This window comes from Tenrec ecaudatus, chromosome 7, assembly GCF_050624435.1.
Source record: "Tenrec ecaudatus isolate mTenEca1 chromosome 7, mTenEca1.hap1, whole genome shotgun sequence".
Lineage (NCBI taxonomy): Eukaryota > Metazoa > Chordata > Mammalia > Afrosoricida > Tenrecidae > Tenrec > Tenrec ecaudatus.
Genome location: NC_134536.1, coordinates 13737718 through 13760502, shown reverse-complemented (window position 1 = coordinate 13760502; position 22785 = coordinate 13737718). Strand labels below are relative to the sequence as shown.

Sequence of the window (22785 nt, the reverse complement as noted above, 5' to 3'; positions counted from 1 at the left end):
AAATCATATGGGTGATAAGTTGCACCAACAATCCCCCCACCCCCACCCCACATTACAGCAATGCAACTGACCATTTTTCAAGGGTAGCAAGGCTGTCCTGGAAGAATTGCATGGGGAAGCCTTACTCTTTCACCCTGCGCTACAGCCCTGGTCTCACCCTTTCAGACACCTTTTTACTTCCTTCACCTAAAAGACAGCTTAAAAGGAACCGGCGCTAGCTCCACGAGGAAGCATGCATTGATGTGTAAATCAGCGAGCACAGACTTTTTCCAGGACAGAGGTGGAAATATGGAAACATCATCTTCAGAAATGTGTAGACCTACTTGGAGAAGATGGGAGGGGAGGGAGGGGAAAAATGAGGAGCTGATATGAAGGACTCAAGTAGAAAGCAAATGTTTTGAGAATGATGCTGGCAACAAATGTACAAACGTGCTTGACACAATGGATGGATGGATGGATTGTGATAAGAGTTTTACGAGCCCCCAATAAAATAATTAAGCATAATAATAATAATAAATAAAATGAGGAAAGTGAACAAAATAAAGGGAAAATAAACACTAAAAAGATGATGAGAAGCAATAGCCTCATATTTTAATATTTTTGCTTAATAAAGATTGTTAAATTTTGTAGCATTATATTGTGACCTGAACTCCAGTAGAAAACTATCTACAGAGTTTTACTTTGCATCGATTTGCTTGCTTGCTTGTTTGTTTGTGCATCCTCATACACAAGATACCCAAACATTTAATAAAACAAGTGCAGAGTCAGGAGATTTGGGAACTTGGTTTCAGGAGACAAGTTAACCCAGGAATCGCCCCTACATTTGAAGAAAGAACAGAGGAAAGGGCCTTTTCAACGTTGAACATTAGACCCATCTTGCCTTTGGTCCTGAGCAATTCAAATGTCTTACCATTTGCTTCAAAGTGTGTTTGTGCTTTTATGGATAAAAGAAAGACACTGTAAACGAAGACAAAGGAAGGAAATGAGCAGAGCAAACAAGCCTCCAGAAAGCCTGGCCGCTCTGGGCACCCTGGGGTCAGCAGCCGCTCCCTGCCATAGCCCTGCTGCCCTGCTGCCTGGCAACATTTCCAGCGCAGTCCCACGTGCAGAGAAAGGGGATTGGAGGTTCAAACGCAGTGAGAGGGTCTGACGCTGAGCTTCCTTAAAGGTATAGGCAGGAAACAATGAAGAAAGTCGAAGGGGGGAAACATGTGGGGTCACCATAAAACTGGGGGTTGACCCCACAGCAATGAACACTTACCGCCGACACCAAAAGGAAGTCTCAGCTGGTCACATTAGTCATTCCATTTAGAACGAGGGCAACTCAGACGGAGTCCATTGGAAGGTGGATTGCCTGTACCCCCTCGGCAAGCCAGGGAGGGGTAGTTTCACTGAGGGGTTGGCCTGGGAGTGTCCTTGAAGGAGCTCGCTGCACTAGGGGTTGCATGGTCATGAGCCAGGCCTTGACCTTCCTCAAGGAAGCCCCTGGACCAATACCGTAAGCCCTTCTGTCCAAGATCATGTCCATCTCCCAATCATGATGCTGATCCTACTTTGGGAATCCCACTGGTAATTTTGATGTAGTGACCTGCTGCCAACCATGTTTCTAGGGCAGCTTTCTTTGACTTCCCATGAGCTTTTTATCTCAGCAACCCCCCTAGACACCTTTCTGACCTCATGCGGATGATCTCCCTCATCCAGATGCTACGCCTCGATGGTTGTCTTGTCCTTGTCCCATTTATGACTTAATAGATTTTCTCTATAAATTAAATAAAGATGATAAAGCAAGGGCAAGCTTCCCCCAAAGCCAGTGACTGCCAGGAATTCCTAAAGATAGCGATTTCAAGTTTGGCATGATGTTTTGCACAGCCTCCTAGAAGAATTTCCCTAAAGTGTATCCTTTCCAAAGCCATTTCGGGGCAGGGAATGTTCTTTATTTATAAACTGTGCTGGCGGCATGTATAAACATTATTGTTCAGATGGTTTGCTTGTCTCTGCCTGAAACCCTGCTGTCTTTGCTTTTCCACACTGCAGCTTTGAAGTCTCTCTTAGACAATAATATTGTTTATTTCTATGTCACACATGCAGAAACATAGACGCAAAGAAGATGGTTTCTGCTCAATAACTCATCCCAATAGGAACACAAATGTCAACCACCACCAAGGTCAAAAAAACAAGTTCCTTAGGACTCATCAGTACCCCTCTTCTCCCCCCAGCCATTATCTCCCTCTTCCCATCTAAAATCACCACTAGCTTAAAGACAGTTAAAAATAATTCTAATAGCCCTTTTGTAATGCATAAACACACAGGTACCAAATTCTTTCTCTATGGGCTAGGTTGATGGTCTCATTTTTTTTTTCCCCAGCAAGGCCAATTTCCACATCATCAAGTTCCATCACTTGCTGATGAGCTTGATGGGACCACATACTATAGTTGGCATCTCATCAGCCCCAGCATCACAATGTGATGAAGTTTAAAGGGTCTGCGGCTAGGGCCAAGGAGATTTCGTGGTGCGGTGGAGAAGCACTCAGCTGCTTAGTAAAACATTGGCGGTTCGATCCCACTATCCACTCCTCTGGGAAAAGTTGTAGTCTGCTTCTGTAAAGATCATCACCTTGGAAACTTCATGGGGGCAGTTTGACACTGTCCCATAGAGTGGCTGTGAGTTGGACTTAACAGCTGCAGTGCATTATGGGAAGGGCTACTTTCAAGAATTTTCAAAAAGAGCCGTTCTCTGGTGGAGCCCAGCCAATGAGATGTCCTCCAAAGGCCCCTGATTCCTGCTGTTCGTGTCCTCTGTGTAATTCCTCCACCCCTGCCACCCCGCCCCCACCCACCAGGTTATGGACTTGACCTAGTGACCTCCCTCTAACCGGGATGAGCCACCTTATCACAGTAATCCATTTTGCTTGCTCTTCTTGCTAACTCGATCTGGAAACCACCTTCCCATGTTAGCTGCCCCCCTTCGTGGCCTTCAACCAGTAACCAGTGAGCAATCAGAAACTCGGTCCAGCAACCACTGCGAACCTGACTCCTGCCAATAGCCCGTGAGTCACTGTGGCGGGTCCTCCCCTCATTGATCCTTGACATGATGACACCCCAACCAACACCGTGGTCACATGCTGTAAGTAACCCTAAGACAGAGGCACCCAACCAAGTCACACATGGATTCCCAACCCATGGAAACGAGGACGTGTTGTCAGCTCTCCTCAGGTGACTCACGCACAATGGGTCAAATTGTTGTAATTCCCAAGGTAGGTTTTCACTGGCGCTTTCTTCCAAAGTTAGCCACCAGGGCTTCCTGCCTCATTCACCTGGGTCTGGATTGGACGCTCTACTGAAATCTATTGAGTATCCCAGCAGCCCCAAACCCCCTACTGGGAGACGGATGGGGGCTGTGTTTGAGATACATTGGCCAGAAATCTAACCAGGTCTCCCCCTCGTGAAAAGCAAGCTTTCTACCCCTGCTCTCTGACTGTGCTTCCGCAAATGTTTTATTCTTATTTTATAATAAATCGCTAAGATTTGCAGGTAATTGGTTACCTAGCAATTGATTGCTAAGGCACTGGAAAAAAGGAGAAAAGCTGCTGAATCCATCAATTACCAGGCTTAGTGCCCGGAGAGCTACAACCCAGAGATAATCAGGGGGGAAATCTCTGAAGAAACCAAAGGGGAAATCTTTTTGCAAACCTGGCCTCCCTGTGGCAAGACCCAGGCTTGGCACCATGAAGGTGCAGGCGCCTGGCCTGAAACAGCTGTCCCCCAGAAAGCTGGGCACCACAGTGAGCGTTCTTCTAGTACTGGTCTCAACTGCCCGCTGAGCCTTCCATCTCAATTTCCTGCTTCTCCCAACGTAGGCGGAAACCTATTACTCCCTGAAAAATAGGTGCCAGGGCCGGTTTCTTGAACGTCCAGCATTCAAGTCTTACTCGTGGACCAGTTAGCAGCACCTGTGACGTGGTCCCTGGTGCCCTCAGTCAGCCAGTTCTCCTATCTGGGCTCTCAAGGCACTCTACAACTTTGTCACTCACAGCTGTCATCTCACAACATTGTCATGATTTGTCTTCTTCTTTGTCTGCTGCACAGAGCAGGCCCCACTCTGTGCACCCGAGTGCACTAGAATAATGCTGGTACATACATGGATTCAGGAAGTGTGTGTGTGTGTGTGTGTGCGCGCACACGTGTGTGCGTGTAAACTCTATGTAATGTCATCTGTCTGCATCAGGTACTAAGTGAAAGGTTGGCAGTTCAAATCCATCCAGCGGACCCATAGAAGACAGACCTGGGATCGATGCCCATAAGATTACAGTCACTGGTACTTCTATAGTGTTCTACTCTGATGAACATGGAGTCGGAATCAATTAGAATGAAACAGGTTTGGGGCTGTTTGTTTGTTTTATAAGAGGAAGTAGTCTACTCTTATAAAGAGTTCCAGTCTCAAAACCCACAGGGCAGTTCTACCCTGTCCTATAGGGAGGGTTACTGTGAGTCAGAATGGATTCGATGTCAGTGACTCAAACCAATCATAGGCAAATAAGACATTAGAATCCCGGCCTACTAGAGCATATTACAGGGAATCACCAAAGGTATTTATCAACTCGGTACATACCGGAGGAGCCCTGATGGCACAGTGGGTTATACTTGAGTGTCTGACCTAAAGTCAGCAGTTCAGAGCCACCAATTGCTCCGTGGGAGAAAGATGAGGCTTTCTACTCCCATAAAGTTCTAGTCTCAGAAACTGACAGGGACACTTTCATTCTGCCCTGCAGTGCCACTGCCAGGCTGTCTACTCTGGTGATGAATCATGGCCTTGGAAATCCACAGGGGCACTTCTACTTTGTCCTGTAGGAGCTCCATGAGTGGGAATTGACTTGACAGCAGTGAGTTTGGTGGAATTTGAGTACTTACTGTGGAACCTAACATCCTTACTGTTCCTATGGGCGTTCATGTCATCGTTCATCATTATGTATTAGGAAATATGTACTTGGGCCATTCTACGTTTGGATGTTCTTTGTTTAGCTAAACCAGGCCTTTTCCTCTTATTTTTCAATCTCCTTGTTGCAGCCTTCGGGGGAAGTGTCGGCCTTGATTAACTCACTAGGAAACCTGACTAAGAGTCACTCAGCCTTGTCTTTGTGGCATTGACCTTTTTCATTGTGGACATTTCTTTCCAGAAAAGGACTCAACATTCTCAGGACCTGCTCAAAACTGAATTAAGTCTCAGGGTCCATAAAGGCTTTGTGGAATCAATGACGCCTCTGCTAATCTGGGGCGAGCTACAAAGTGTCCTGGCCTCTTCTCGTGCTCATGCATCATCTAAGTGGGCAAGCAGGGTGCTCATTATGGAGAACCGTTGTGGTTCAGGAGGCCCTGAAAACAGCTGCAGTACATCTGGTACAGCACATCCACTGTTCACATTGGGCAAACTTCTGCTGGTCTATTACCATAAAATGACTGCTTCATGTTGCCTGGATCAAATGACTTTCTTTCTCTGGTGCCTATAGCAGACAGCCCCTGTGTTGTTACAGGACCTGAAATCTAGACATCTGGTCATAAGACAGAAGAAGGGTACCTTGTACTCAAACAGGTGGAATTCCAAGATGTTATCAATAACACTTGTTTTGTCTCAGACTCTAATTTATTCAGCCAAGTACTGTGCCAGGTACCAAGCTGGTTGCACTGAGTGGATTCCAACTCAATGGCAAGCCTATGTCTGTCACAGGAGAACTGCAGGCCGCAGAGTTTCCCAAGGCTGTGACCATTCAAAAGTAATCAATGGGCCTTGTTCCAAGATACAATGAGGCAGACTTGAGCCACCAATATTTCAGTCAGAAGCTGAGTATGCTGACAGTTGGGACCAAAGATGTGCTAGGTACAAGTTGTACATAAACAGATAACATACGGCCCTTTCTCTGTACTCACTGCCATTGAGTCGATTCTGATCCATGACAACCCTGTAGGACAGGGTAGAACCAACCCTGTGGGGTTCTGAGGCTCAAACACGTTCCAGGAGTAGATAGCCTCATCTTTCGTTTAAGGTGTGACTACCGGTTTTGAACCGCTAACCTTGCAGTTTAACAGCCTGATACATAACCCACTACACCAACATGGCTCCTCCCATTTGCTCACTAGTAGGTTTAAAACTTGAAATGTTATACTAATGAGTATAAAATGCAAGGCCTAGTCTGGAAGGCCACCTTGGCACTTACATATATTCTTCAAGTATTGGACCACTTAGGACATCCCAAAAGTCCTACATAATCCATCACTTGAAGAACATCAAGAGTCATGGCATTCTATAAGGAGCGTATTCATTTTCCCTGCCCTTGTCTGCACCCATGTAAACCCACTTGGAGGACAACAAATCTTCCTGCTGAAGCAGCCATTCCCTTCCCACATGCAAAGGGGACATCCACAAGGTGAGGCGTTTACCTTCAGTGTGCTATTCAAGGTTCGGATTTTGTGGAGTTTCTCGTTTATGGATGGATTTTTGCACCGCTTAACAAAGGATTTTCTCAATTCCTTTTTGGTGGACGGCCGTCTGTCCCCAAGGGGAGATAAACTCGCCTGCTCTAAAGATTTGTAGAGCTTTTCCATTTCATCATCTTCTGATGCTTTTGTTTCTTCTGTAAAGGAAAGCAAAAAGGAAAACTCCAGTTAGCCTCCGGGAGGACATTCGGCACTGTAGTGTATAATCCTGGGCAGGGACCATCGAAAGCTACCTTGCCACACAGTTTCCAGAGATCTCCCATTCATTTATGTAACCATCTATTGCCCAAAACGAGCCCCCGGGCCTACCGTGTCGCATTACTGACTTAAAGCACAGCTTTGCCTCAGATGTCATTTAGAATATTCCATGCTAGCTACTGTTTGCTCACTATACTAACTCACATTAGAGCTTTAACTATGCCTTTTTAAAGTGGAAAATGCTATGAATACAGCTGAGAAATGAAGAATAGGTCATTTAACCATCCAGTAATTCATATTTGCATTTTTAACATCAGCAACAAATGTAAGAAAGTAAGTGGAAGAAGATAGGTCTATAGGAATTGGAATTCTCAGACCTGGATTAAAAAACATTTGTGGCACAATAATAAACACTCAGCTTCTAACCAACCAGTTAACAGTTCAAACCTACCCACTGCTCAACAGTAAGAAGCCAAGGAATTCTGATTTTAAAAAGATTATGGTCTTTAACCAACACCACCCACTGCCATTGAGTCGATTTCTACACAAAGTGAACCTATATAAACTTTCTGAGACAATAAATCTTTACAGAAACAGACAGCCTTTTCTCCAGTGGAAAACCTGGTTTGAACTGTCAACCTTGTGGCTAACAACCCACTGCTGAACCTACAGCACAACTAGGGATCCATGCCTATGCTTTTGTTAAGCCTTACTGGTCTGGTGTCCAGTCACATGCAACTAAAATGGCCTCCACTAATATAGAAACTATCCTAAGATCACCTCCACTTTTTGGCATTACTTTAATTCCTCATTTAGAACCTGATATTTTATTCCTTCAGTCCGTAGACATAATGTTGGGAAAGATAAATCAATGAAATTTCCTCTTCTATCTTGTATTATTTAGTGTCTTTAGTGTCATGTCCTGTCCTGAGAATAAGTTTGACAGAAGTACGAGCTTTCGTCAGCAATGGCCTCCTTTGCCATGAGGCAAGAACTAAAGCCTGGCCACCGCTACTCAGAGTTGTTATCAACGATCGCGTAGAAGAAGCCTGTTCAGTATGGGAATGTGGAGTCTAATTCCAAATGTTCGTGGGTTCCAGACCTCATGGAAACTTTGAATCTGGAGGAGTCTCTGGAACTGCTGCCCTGAGATCATCTGTCAACCTTCTACCACGATGATTCGTGAATAATGGAAATGTGATACAAAATGTATGGCATTGATTCTGGGATAAACAAGAGCCACTAGAAAGTCTTCAAAGAAAAGACACTTCAATCTTGGAAGTAAAATTAGGACCAAGGATGCTGGCAATTCTCAGACATATAAACTACAAACCCATGTCTACTGTGATGGACTTGACTCTGACTTATCTACAAAGACCACTCTATAAAGCAGAGTAAGGCTGCCCTATAAGGTTTCCAGGCTGTAAGTCTTTAAGGAAATAGACTGTTTAATTTTCCTCCTATAGAGCTACTGGTGGGTTCAAACCACTGATCATCCCATTAGTAACTCAATGCATAGCCCACTGAGTCACCTGGATTCTAAGAAACATAAGGGCATGTACTTTTACACAACTTTGCAACTAGCAATGTAGCTCTGTACACAGAGGAAGATCTAGGCAGATACCTTTCCACATCACAGCACTTTAAACAGAAATGGTGTCTTTTTAACAAGCTGAGAGAAACAAAACAAATAAATATTTAATAAAGTAAATTTTTAAAGAATGTTTTCTCTAAATTCCTGTGCTCACCAAGAAGATCAGTTGTCCTCTAAGAAATTACCATAGAAAACACTATTATTTTTTACTAATCCATTCCTTTGTTAGTATGTCATTGTAAAAATGATCATGTTAAAGTCATTCCACTTATTTGACAGATATTAAATTAAGAAAGTTAAAAATAACTTTAGAAACTTAAAATAACTTGGCATAAAGTTGTGTGCCCTAAATAAACAGCAATAGGACTCTCTTTAGTCTAATTTTAATAATATCTTATAATAATGTATCTACATGGGAATACATTACCTTTTTGTTTAGAATATATATCAGAGGTTTCTCCTCTCTCCCAATCCTTCCTCTAACTTCTTAACTTCAAGGCATTTGGCACCAGGATATGGATTGATTCTTACAAATCTGAAATCTTGGAATCAAGATTTTACTTAAATATGTGTGTCTACTTGGACATGTTATCAGAAGAGACTCAAACTCAGATGCAAACTCACTACCATCAGTTGATTCTGACACCTTACAACCCTATAGGTGGGGGTAAAACAGCTCCTGTAGGTTTCCAAGTCTCTCTTATGGGAGACTCGACCCTGAAGGAGGACCACAGGCTTGAATAAGTAGACAGGCAGCAAAGAAGAGGAAGAACCTGGACAAGATGGATTGACACAGTGGCTGCAATGATGGACCTGAACAGCACAAAAATTGTAAGGATGGCCGGGACTAGGCAGTGATTTATTCTGCTGCACATAGACTTACTATGAGTCAAAGTCAACTCAATGGTACTTAATAACAACATATATATATATATATATATATATATATATATATATATATATATATATATATATATAGAGAGAGAGAGAGAGAGAGAGAGAGAGAGAGAGAGAGAGAGAGAGAGAGAGAGAGAGAGCATCCAGCTGTAACTGCTAGGTCAGCAGTTGAAGCATACAAACCTCTCCTTGGGCAAAAGGTCAGTCTATCTGCTCCCATGAAGATTTTCAGTCTTGAAAATCTTGGTTAGGATCCCTAGGAGTTGGAATGGCAGTGGATATCTGTGTGCTTGTGTGTGTGTGTGTGTGTGTGTGTGTGTGTGTGTGTGTAGATACATGAAAGGGCTTCAAAAAGTTTATGGAAAATGAAATTTCAAAATAATGTCACTGCAATGTTTACAACCATTGTTGAAGCCACTGTGTCAACTCACCTCATTGAGGGTCTTCCTCTGTTTGCTGGCCTTTATTGTACCCAGTATGATCTCCTTCTCCCGGACTTAATCCTCCACGGGGCATGTCATTATATATTTATAGATTCATGTGAATATAATACATGAATATGAATTCATATATTTAATATGAATATATAATATAAATTATATACTATATAAATCGGGATATAATTATATAGAGACATATAAAACTTGATTCACCAAGAAATAATGAAATTTCAAATTTAACACACAAGGAAAAGTGGACTTGTTGAAATTACTCAAAATTAATTCACCTGAAATATGACCCAACACTGTTCACAAAATGAATAATCTCAATATGAATTCGCAGTATGAGGTTAATATTCAACCTGAATGAATCCTCTCAATATGACAGCAATGAGGAGCAAGGATGTTCAGATCACTGAAGCTTCAGGGGAAATGGGGCAAGGGCAACAAGAAAAAAGGCAAACTCCCATCTATTTTCTTACGTCTCAATTGTAGCCTCAGGGGAAACCTAAACCTGAAAGATTAGGTGTCTGACCTTGACTAACCTGCTTCCAGAAGTGCCCAAAAAATACCCTCATTGGCTTCCATATTTCACAATCTGAGAGTTGTACAACATATTACTGAATGTCAGGGGACATGCCTATGATCCAACCAAGTCAGCATTTAGCCAGCCACTTTTTATTGCTTTTCACTGTTGCTACTGTCTAGTGTCTAGGTCTCCTCCAGCCATAAAATAAACTCCCAGTAATAAAAGAGGCTGATGATAAATAGGATAGGACATAAAAGTATCCAGAGATACCACAGCATAACAAAACCCAGCTTGAACCAATTCCAGAACAGAGGAGAGAGACCTTCCCAATGGCCATGAGGAAGTCTCTCTGATGTATTAACCCGATAGGACTACTCCCATACTTTTGAGGTTTTTAAATAAGTAATATTTTATTTTTCCCCTCCAATCATTCTCACACAAATATAGTTCAAAGTTACAATTTCATATCACAGCAAGTAAACAAGATGGACAGAAAAGACCACTCTTGGCTATTAGGACTATGAGTCAAAGTTATTACTTCCACCGCCCTTGTCATCTGAAGTAAAATAAATGAATTTTGTCTGCCAGTCAAGTGTTTCCAGTGCAATTGTAATCTTTACTATCAACTGTATAATGCAGTCTTCCCACAGAAAGAATCAGGTCTTGGCTTCCTGTTGTCACATAAGTTGGAAATAGACTCTCTAGTCTATCTCGGATATCTTCACCGGTGCTTTGCCTAGTAAGAGTACTTTCATTTTGTAGATGAGAAAATGGAGATTCTTGCAAAACAGCAAGTGATCTTTTCAGAATATAAACCAGTGATGGCTTAAGAATAAAAATCAACTGCAAGGTCAGAAAACCACCAGCCTCTGGGACAGTTCTGCCCTGTCCTATGGTATCACTATGAGTCAGTATCAACATGACGTCAGTAAGTTTGGGTTGCCCATGGGTTGGACCAGCTCAAGAGGTCAGATAAGTAAACTTCCTCCAAACTCAGGTTAGTGATCCAGTGATTTAGATTTAGCATTAGAACGATATTTTTATCAATGTCCAAAAACCTTTTCAGAGACATGGGCATATAAGGCAATAACATTTTAAACGAATAGTGATAACTACATTCCCTTCCAAGATTATATTTACTGACTGTGCTGCTACTTCCATCTCATCCTCCTACAGAGCTATTGTCTGCTATTGTCTGCGTTTGAAAGGACAGGGATGCTGCAGCAGGCTCAGGAGGTAGCTGTGCAGAACACTGTGTGCAGATTATCTTCTCATGTGCTGTATTTTCAACTCTGCCTCCCCCACTTGCTTATTTTTGGTGATTCCTTGGGCTTTCTAGAATGCTGCTGTGAGCTTTCTATCTAGGGTATCCATGCCTTCAGGAGGCAGAAGGGGATACATATGCCACCGTTCATACCAGCCTCGGAAAGGAATCTTTTTTGAGATTAGAACATTCTAAATGATACCCCCGGGTAAATGATTCTAGATGCAAAATCAGAGAGATTTGGGGAGAAACCAGCATTCCCTTCCTGATGTGCGATGTGCTTGAGAAAGAAAAGACCCTGGGAAGCGTTGGACACAAGAAGAAATAACAAGGCAGTCACCTGGCTGTTCCTTCTAACGTTTTATACACTGGTTAAGATAGCATCGGATGCCCACGGATGGATCACAAGTATTTTATGGACTTTCTCTAGTTAATGACCCCTCAAATCACAAAACATAACAAAGAGCTTTGAGTCACAATGACAGGCAGCCTTACATTGTTATCATCAAGTACAACTGGATAATTTGTTTCAACAGGAAAGAACCTACTGACCAAGCTTAATTTTGAAGGAGAACTCTGTTGGGGCTGCAGCTTGTGGGGCAACGTAGAGAAAGTCATCATGCATTGAGTTCTTCCTATGTGAGAGGCACTCTGTCAACTGTTACACTAGGATTCTCTCACCTCTGTAACAACCCTGTGAGGAAAACCATGATAGTTCTGATATAAAGGCGAGAATATCAAGACGCAGGAAGATCAAAAGCCTGAGTAATGTCACAACAAAGCCAACTACATTACGTAGCCAGAGCTCATTGTGTTAAACAGCATGTTATACGAGCATTATATGTAAAGAGTCCAAGTGGTGCAATGGGTTAAGCACTGAGCTGCTAACTGCAAGGCCAGTCAAATCCACCAGTCGATCTAAGGAGAAAAGATGAGGCTGTCTATTCCCATGAAGATTTAGTCTCAGACACCCTACAATGCAGTTCTATTCTGCCTGATAGATTTTATATAGGCCAGAATCAACTGAAGGGTTATGGGTTTGGGACTATAGATATATTTAATGCTCTTTCATTATTTATTGTGTGAGATAGTTAAGGCTTATTGTGCCAATCTGGCCGATAAACACATGTGGGATTAATCGAAGGGTGGAGAGATAATGGCTCAGTAAGCCTCACCTTTCTAGTTTTTAGGTCTCTTACTCTCTGATGGTCAGACCAGCGTGCAGCTGCCTTAGCCAGATCCCTGCTTTAGCTGGCAAGGCTTAATTCCTGCAAAACATCTCTGAGGAGAAGCCACATGGACCTACCCCGATGCAGCCCTGGGTGCTGGAGCAGTCATGTGGAGACCCCTGCCAGCTCTGAGATGCTTTCACACTCACTGACTCAGCTTTCCCCCTGCATTTGGCATCATTGTGTGTGTCTTGTGAAATTGAGGAGGACTTTGTAGATTGGTGTCTGACATATGGGCTAATGTTGGGCTTATGGACTTGGACAGCACTGGGTAGGGATGCTTTCTTAATGTACACTTACCCTTTATATAAAACTTTGTCTTATACATGTGAGTTTCTGTGGATTTGCTTCCCTAGTTTACCCAGACGAAGACATTGTGGGGAAAAAATATAGGTTACACAGCATGCCTCACATAGGCAGCTCATTGAAACCAATTACATCAATCATGACAAGCAACCTTAACCAACACCTATTGCCAACTTGTCCGGCATCAGAAACTCAACTCCCTGCTTCCCCCCAAACAACTCCTTCTTTCTACCTCCCTCTCACTACTGGTAACCACATCAACCTGGCACCGCCTATGGCAGGGGTCCTCAAACTTTTAAAACAGGGGGCCAGTTCACTGTCCCTCAGACCTGTTGGAGGGTGGCACTATAGTTAAAAAAAAACTATGAACAAATTCCTGTGCGCACTGCACATATCTTATTTTGAAGGGAAAAACAAACGGGGCAAAAACACCTGGCTGGCCAGATAAATGTCCTCGGCAGGCCGCATGGGCCCGTAGGCCATAGTTTGACGATGTCTGGGCCCTCTGCTTACAAATTTGAAATGGACACTTCTGACCAAGAACCCGTTAAAATTAGAAGAAGAGAGCCAGGGTCATGGTGGGCTACACTCACATACACTACACAGAGTTGAGTGCTTAGGAACTGAGAATGCAAAGATGGGAGAGCGTACTGGTTTTTTATAATGGCAGGGAAAAGAAATTCCAAAACATTGACCCCAAAATTATTAAGCTTAAGACCAAGTAAATAGTCAGCATCATAATTCAAATGCATCAATTCTTCCATATTCCTTTTTCAATATCTAACTTTCACATACATATGAGGCGACGAAAAATACCATAACTTGGGTCAGGTGTACCTTAGTCACCAAAGCGGCATCCTTGCTCTTCAGCAGCTTAGAGGTCTCATGCGACACATCTACCCAATGCCATCCGTGGTTTGACTTCTTGACTGCTGCTTCCTTGAGCTCTGATTGCGGATCCAAGTAAAACGAGATCCTTAACAACTTCAATCTTTTCTCTGCTTCTCACAATGTTGCCAACTAGTCCAGTTATGGCGGTTTTTCTTTCCATTTTTGCTGAGATGCAATATATACTAAGAGGCGCAGTCTGTAGTCTCCATCAGCTAGTGCCTCTAGTCCTCTTGGCTTTCAGTAAGTAGGGTGTGTTATCTTATCACAGGTTGTTAATGAGACTTCCTCTGGTCTTTCTGCCAAATTCTTTTGCATACTGCCTAGCTTCTCAGATTACTTACTCAGCATGCAGCCTGAGTAAAGTACAATGAAAAGACGCTGACGCACATCTTTCCTGATTTTAAGCCACACAGTATTCCCCTATCTGTTCTAGTGACTGTCTCTTGGTTTAGATTCAGGTCCTGCATGTGCACAACTACGTGTTCTGGAGATCACATCCTTCCCGAAGCTAGCCATGGTTTGTTAGGAGTCCAATGTTTGTGCAGAATTAATAAAACACAAGCAAAACCATCCTTGCGGTATCGTCTGCTTTCAACCAGGATTTATCAGACTCTAGCATCACTCTGCATCCTCTTCTGAATCTGGTTGGAATCTTCTGGCATCTCCCTGTTAATGTGTTACTGAAGCCATTTTAAAATGATGTTCCACAAAATTTTAGTTGCATGCAATAATAATGATATTGTTTAACGATGTTTGCATTCTGCTTGGTCACCTTTCTTCGGTGTGGTCACAAATAATCTTCCATGCAGGTAGCCTGGTAACGGTCTACCAAATTTCCTGGCATCGATTAGTGAATGCTTCCAGCACTGTAGCAGTTTGTTAAAACCTTTCAAATGGTATTCTGTCAATTCCTGGAATTATGATTTTTGATCATGCTTTCAGTACAGATTGGAGTTTTTCTTTCAGTACCCTCAGTTTTGCTCCTACGTTGGCTCTTCAGAGGTTCAACGTAGACTAGTTCTTTTTGTACAGAGACTTTATGCATCATTTCCATTTTCTTTTCATCCTTCTGCATTATTCAATATTTTTTCCATGGAACCCTTAAATATTACAAGTCAAGTCTTACTTTTTCCCCCCTTTGGTTCTTCAGTTCTTTCAGCTTAAGAAATGCTGAACATGTTCTTCCATTTGGGTTTTCTCAAAATTGGTCTTAGAACATTTTATTATAATGCTTTACTTTGACTTCTCCAGGTGAGCTGCCTTTTGAATTTTTTAGTTCAATTGATATTGAATTTCTTTAATTCACTTCAGCTACTTTATTTTCAAGAGCAAGTTTCAGAGTCTCTTCTGACATCTACTTTGGCCTTTTCTTTCTTTCTTATCCTTTTAATTTCTTCTTTTGGTTTCTTCATGCATGATGATTTTGATGCCATCCTCAAACTCATTTGGTCTTTATTCATTAGTGTTCATTGTGTCAAATCTGTTCTTAAAATGGTCTGAATTCAGGTGGGATAATCTTAAAAGCATATTTTGGTTCTCATGGACTTGTTTTAATTTTCTAGTTTCAACCTGAAATTGCATATAAGCAAATTATTGGCTGTTTCAGAGCCTCATTATGGCTAATGATATTGAGCTGCTCTTTTGTCTCTTCCCACAGATATAGTTCATTTTATTCCTGTGTATTTCAGATGGCAAAATTCACATGTATAATCATTTTTATGTTGTTGAAAAAAGGTATTTCCAATGAAGAAGTCATTGCTCTTGTGTAATTCTATCATTTGATCTCCAGCTTCACTTCTATTACCAAGACAATATTTTCCAACTATTGATCCTTCCTCTTTGTTTCTAGTTTTTGCACCCTAATTGCCAATACTTACCAATGCTTTTTGATTGCACTTTGATCAATTATAGATTGAAGATATTGCTAGGTTTCCTCAAATTTGAATAATAGTTGTATCATCTGGTCTTCTTTGTATGGATAAAGATATTATCCTAACACAAACATCAAACCAGTCCTTCAAGAAACACCTTGAAATATTATTTATGGCAACGAATTGGATACTTTTCCTCTTGAATTTTTCATTTTCAGCAGAGCAAACCATATGGTTATCTAACTCAAAAGGGCCAACACTAATCCATTGCAGTTCACTAATAATTAGGATATGGTCTTGATGATTCCTCGTTTTTGACAACTTCCAGTTTGCCTAGCTTCATACCGAGTGATTCCATATCCAGATTTTGAATGGATGTTTGCACCTGGTTTTTCTAATTTTGAGTCAGGCATGTAGAGTCCTAAAAATTTTGCTCCATTAAGGTCACTTCTACTTTGAGGTGGCAGCTCTTCCTGGTCTGCCTTTGAGTTCCTTCTAATCCGAGGGGATCCTCGTTTGTCAATGTACCAACAGGGTCCCATTGCTCTCCATAAGGACTGCAGTGACCTGCTTCTTCCATCTTCCTTGTCTGTTCTTAGTTTAGGAATTCCACTGGAACCCATTCTGCATGGGTAATGTTGTTGGCATTTGAGATACTGTTGACATACCTCCTAGCACCGCAACAATACACAAGTCACCACAGCAAGACAAAGTGACAGAGGATTAGCTAAGCTATAACTCAAACTCACTGCCATCAAGTTGATGCCAACTCATAGCGACTCTATAGGACAGGTAACAGTGCAACATGCAACCTACCGTGCCAGCAGGGCTCCTGGCTAACCTGTAGTATCTCGTTATTCAGTTCTACTCACAGCTGTTGCCATAGCGATCATTTGAAGATACAATTAACAGCTGGATTTGCTTTGCTTTGTTTCAAACCATTTTATTAGGTCATAACCCAGATATCTTATCATTCCTCAGTTCATCACATTGTACAATGGCTATCATAATCAGTTTCAAAACATTTTCTTCCTTCTGTACTCCTTAATATCACTTCCCCTTTATCCCGACCTCCTACCCCTCCTCTGCCAGACTTCCCCAGGCACCTTTATTCTAGTTATTGTCTTTATATATTCACCCATCCTGGATTTTCTATACCAAAAAACAGAAAAATAAAAGAGTCAATAAGGCTACCACCAATGAGAAAATACAACAGAAATAAACCCAATATTAAAAAAACAGAAAATATTGAAAACCAGATCAAAAACCATGTAATATTTAAAAGCACAAAGTGTACAAAAAGTGGGATCAAATGACAAACTTTTAACCATTCGAGTCAGATCTATCATTTTAGTCTACTAGATTTGTCTCTCCAATATTCTCTGTCTGATAAACAGGTTGTTTTGGTTTTTTTAATAAATAAATTATCCTGGGCAACCTGGGTAGATCTGATATGATCAGTTGAATGGTTGTATAAGCACAGTGGAAGATTTCCAGAAGACGTTCCTCTGTGGACTTAGGCATTAGCTAATGCGCAAGAGTTCCCCGCTGTTGGTCTGTCCTACCAATCTCAGATTTAACAGACCCCAATTACGTAAACTAATTTATTGGAATAAATCTTTGTGTTGTGTGTATGTGTATCTTATTGATTCTATTTTTAGATCCAGTCTGGACTATCCATAAGGCAACCCAATATTCTTGCTGATATCTTATTAGATTTATCATTATACATTTAATGTTGTTCCTTTGTTCAATTATTGTTACATCTTATGGCACTGATTTTCTGTAATAATCTCATATTAAAAACAATGTGTACCATCTGAAAACAAATATTCCATTTGCTCTTAAGCCTATCCTTCCAATGAGTTGAGTGCCCATGATTAGGTGAAATATTTGGTGTAGACATAAAATTTCTATTTTTATTCAGATCACACTTTGGCATACACCCCCAAAAATATATTTTATCAGGATTTATTTTTCTTTTTTAAGTGAATTTATTATGTGGAGTGCATTTATTTATTAGGTTTATTTACTAAATGTGAAATAAATGAAAATTAGAAGTTGAAAAGTTGCCTAAACTCTCGTGAGCCAAACTCAATGCACTGTAGAAAAAGATGGCCCATTACCTGCTGGGCACATTTAACGCGTGGCTTTATGATGGCGACAGTGAGCACAAAGGGAAATGGATGATTTAGAAGGAGGGAGGATATTGTGAAGTGTATTCCCTTCAAACCAAGAGCAGTTAGTCAAGAGGAAGCAGGAAGTTCTCCAACCTCAAATTTACTAAGAATAAAATAAAGGTTAAGAGAAGATAAATGGCCTTACCTTCTTAAAAATGGAGCTCCCATTTCTCAACAGTTAATATTTCAGGGAACTCTGTAATTACTTCATAGCATCTAAATTTCAGCCAGATAAGAAGTCTTTGATATATATATATATTGAGGGTTGCATATCTAAATTTGTCCATTACAATCCCTCCACGCAAACGTCTTCCCAGATGATCATGATCTATAGGATAGCCTTCATATGTAATGGTTGGAGTTTGCTGGAAACCTGATGATTCTCAACCCTGACTCCTCTGTTTCCCACACACGTTAGAGCCACTCCTTTACTTAATTCATCCACCAAACAGACTTTGAGTGCCCATTTTTACTGGATGAGTCAGTATGATTTTAGGCACTGGAAGTAGACCAATGAAAAATCAGGTAATCTTGTATGAATCCTACATTATGTCTTTACAATAAATCCCAGGCATGTGCACTTTTTTACCCTCCATTTTTATTATCACCTTGGTCCAGGCCAATATCATCTCATTCTTGGTTTATTAAAATGGCTACTTCACTTGTCTCCTGGATTCTGTTATAGACTCCTATATTACATAGGGGTCTTTAAAAACACAAAGCACAGTATGATACTACACAGCTTCAAATGCCTCCAAAATTTCTCACTGCAGTTAGTACAAAATCCAGATTCTATAAGGGTCCTGTAGTCCCTGCCTAAGTCAACCTCTATTGAGTTCCCTCTTCCCCTATCAAGCCTCAGCTGCCTACTCTTCTCTAGCCATATGGGTCTTTCTCAACTGCAGAATTTGTACCAACCTTAGAGCCTCTGTGTTTTATGTTCTCTGCTCAGAATGCTTTGCCAACTGTTCTTCAGATATAGACTCTTTGACTTATCTATATATTTTCATGCCATTCAGGTCACCCCTTCAGTGAGGCTGTCTTTGGCCAACAACCTAAGTCAATGTCCCTCCTGCTCCTCATCATTATATCCCATACCTTGTTTTCCTTATGATACTTAGTCCCCACCAGAAAGTATTTTGTTCTCATTTTCTCGCTTATTATCTATCCACCATTGCATAATAGACCTACCCTCCAGGTCATAGATGAGAGTGGAACACAGCCCCCATTAGCGACAAAGATCCCTCTAAGTGTCCACAGTTATGTCTAGAACATAGTCGTCCCCTTATAAATATCTGTTGAGCAGCTTGCACAAACCCTTCGCTATTACAGTAGATTTCGATTCCGTGATCCCATCAGACAGATCGGAAGTCCCCCAATGATGTCCAAGGTTGCCGTCCTTCAAGGCAGCAGATGGTCACATCTTTCTCCAGTGGAGAGGCTGGTGGGTTTCAACCACTGACCTTTTGGTTAGCAGCCAAGTCCCTCGCCACTGAGCAACCCGGGCTCCTTAAGCATTCATTAAGTGGTCAAAAGTTCCACTCTTGATCACTTTTCAATCTTTTCATGAAGCCATACAGCAAATAAGGAGGATGAGTAAATTTTAGATTCAGATTCTTAGAAAACTCAAAAAGCAAACGATGTTTATTAGTTTTTTAAAATATAGATAAGTAAACATTAAATTTTTTGCATACATCAGGCTACTAACCCCAAGGTCAGATATTGAACCACACCCATGGCTCCACAAAAGTCAACTGAGGCAACCTGCTTTCATACAGATGTAAAGTATCAGAAACCTTACATAGTCACTTACGTTAGAATCAACTCAGTGGCAGGACATTTGATTTTGGTTGGATATACTTTCTATAGTTTGTTTGGTTTTGAGGCAGGTCGAACCTTGTTTGGTTAGACTTAATTTGTTGCTGTTGCTGCTGCTGATGTGCTTGTTGTGGTTGCTTTGGGTGTCATTGAATTGTTCCCAACCCATGGTGACCTTATGCACAACAGAACAAAATAGTGCCCAGTCCTGTACCATCCTCACATTGTTCTAGACTTGAGCCCATTGTTGCCTCAATTGTGTCAATCCGTCTCCTTGAAGGCTTTCCTCTGTTCACTCCCCCTGTGTGGAGCATCATGTCCTTCTCCAGGACCTGGTCTTTCCTAACAACATATCTAAGTATGTAGGATGAAGCCATGCCTTCTTGCCTCTAAGGAGCACTCTAATTAGGACTTTAATTAAGAAATATAAAGTTGCAAGTAGAGACATTATTAATTAACCCCAAAAGCAAGTATAAGAATAGACCTTCATTTTCTCTCTTACCTCTCCATTGAGATATGCCTTGGGTCTTGGTGAGGGAGCAAACGTGTGACCAGGGCTCTCCAGAACAACCAGAAAGAGCCAAGTGATTATAGTTTAAAGACAAGTAACGAAATCTGAGATCATGCAGTTAGACATATCTTAAAAATGAGTCAGCATTCCATTCTGAGCAAATAGTACAATCTGAAGGTCTTGAGATTGATGAGTAAAGTGTACCTAACCCGACCTATGGTCACTTTTAATAATTTCATATTCATATGAAAGCTGGATACCAATAACACAAAGGGTAGTCCAGAAACAGACCGTGCTTCATTTCCTTTGACGGGGATTATTATGAGCCAGAGCCTACTCAATGGCACCTAACAATGCATGTTAGCCTATATAATCAAGTGAGCCAAGGGGGAAAGAGCGACATATCTGGTGTTGGTACCAATGTGCAAATAGGAGTTCTATTTACAAGCTTCATGAGACAGCAGGTTAATACTTTTTTTTTCTTAAGACCGTGTTTTCAACACATCTCAACAATTGAGGCTCACTTGCCCGTTGAATCTCCAACACTGCTTGAGCATGCAAAATCTATTTCATAGCTGACTTCCATCAAACTGTCCCTAGGGGTTTCCAAGGTTATAACTCTTTATGGTAGCAGATTACTGAGGGCTTTCTCCTGCGGTGCTGCTGGGTAGGTTTAAACCACCAACGTTTAGGTGACCAGATGAGTGCTGTAACCCCTACATCACCATGGCGCTCTTCAATTTATCAGAGCTAGAGCCTCTATGAGTCAGTATTGATTCTATAGCAGAGAGTTTTGTTTGTTTGTTAACCCTAAAAATACCTTTGAACTTTCACATAAAATCAGACATGAAAGAATATTCACTGTGGTGCAAACATCAAGCACACAGTTGCTAAACAAAAGATTGGTAGTTCAAAGCCATCCAGAAGTAGTGTAGGAGAAAGCTGGAAATCTGTTCCATAAAAATTATAGTCTAGAAAACCCAATGAGGCAGTTCTACTCTGTCATGTGAGATCAGTACAACACTGAACCTACTCAACCACACTTCATGACAGAACTCTGAGTAACAATGAAAAATTGGAAATGACAAATGTTCATCAATTGGAGAATCATTAAATATCTCATTCATAACATAGAAACCTAGGCTATTATTAAAAATTCTAAGATAGATCTGTATATCCCAATAGGGAAGATACTTAATATTTAGGTTGAAAAAGAAAGTTTCAGAAAGTATTTATAGTACATAAGTAATTTCATTTATATAAAATATTCCCTAAAGGTATACAAAATGTAATTTTGCATTTATACATATATATATACATAAGAAAAATAGAGTCCAAATTTTAACTGCCAGAACCCAAGCTCCAAAAAGTTAGAATTTTATTCTGTTGGCCATTTTATCCCCAGAGCATACCACAGTGACTGACAAACAAAAAGAAATACAATACATAGTTCTTCAATGAATGGTGATTTCAATGATAGCGAGATGGTAGAATTGAGAAAATGATGGTAAGGAGGGTCTTCATTTTTTTCTTGACCAACTTTCTATATTTGTGGGATTTTTAATATATTTGTACTAAAGTAATAATATTATTTTAATTTAATTTAAACCATAATATTATACTTTTGCAAATAAAAAAGAAACAGACTCAAATTCTTCTTTAAAAGGAATGGGATCATGAGACAATGTGTCACAAGAAGTAAACATAGTTCTTGAAAATAAAGCAAACGATTTTCAATGCATTACCAATACCAACCAACCTATAAACAGTCCTTAAAAGAAGATGTCTTCCTAAACATTAGAGATTTCCAACACAGATTTTTGGTTTCAATGGTTAGTCCTTAGGTTAATATAATCTGTTGTGACTCACACCGAACCCACTGTCATTGAGTTGATTTAGACCCAAATTAACTCTACATGGGGCTCCCCAAGACTGTAAAACTTTGTGGAAGCAGACAGCTTGATATTTTTTCTAGAGGACCAGCTGATGAGCTTGAACTGCTGACCTTGCAGTTAGCAATATAACTAGGGTTTGATTGAAAAGGAGAACAGAAGAATAGCTGATGCATTTGAACTGTGTTCTTGACAAAGACTACCACTTGTCTGCCAGTTGTCCTGCTCTGATGGCTTGTACGTTGCTGTGATGCTCGAGGCTCCATCACTGGTATTCCAAGTACAGCAGGGTCACCAAAAGAGAACAAGTTTCATCAGAGATTTCAGACTACTGAGAAAGAATAGGCAGCCTACTTAGGTAGAATTGACCACTGAAATCTTATGGGTAGCAGCTGAACATGGTCAGAATCTTAAAACCTCAGGAAAAGCAGCAGAAAAATTCATCAAAGATCATGCCAGAAGATGAGCACCTCACGTCAGAAAACAAATCCAAACTAAACACTGCCATCAAGTCAATGTTGACTCATAGCAACTCTATAGGGGTGGGTAGAACAGATGCTGAGAGATTTTGAGACTGTTAATCTTTATTGGAGTTGAAAGTCTCCTTTTTCACCCAATGAGCAGATGGTGGTTTTCAACTGCTGACCTTATGGTTCACAACCAAATGCATAGCTAT

General features: G+C 41.0%; 1 protein-coding gene across 1 annotated transcript in view; it reads right to left on the bottom strand.

Moving 5' to 3' along the window:
- The window catches only part of IPCEF1 (interaction protein for cytohesin exchange factors 1), a 144052-nt gene that overhangs the window by 5018 nt on the left and 116249 nt on the right, over positions 1-22785 (bottom strand). Inside the window, exon 11 of the mRNA XM_075554215.1 lies at positions 6433-6626. Coding sequence (XP_075410330.1) covers positions 6433-6626 — 194 coding nt within the window. The remainder of the gene's footprint in view (positions 1-6432; positions 6627-22785) is intronic.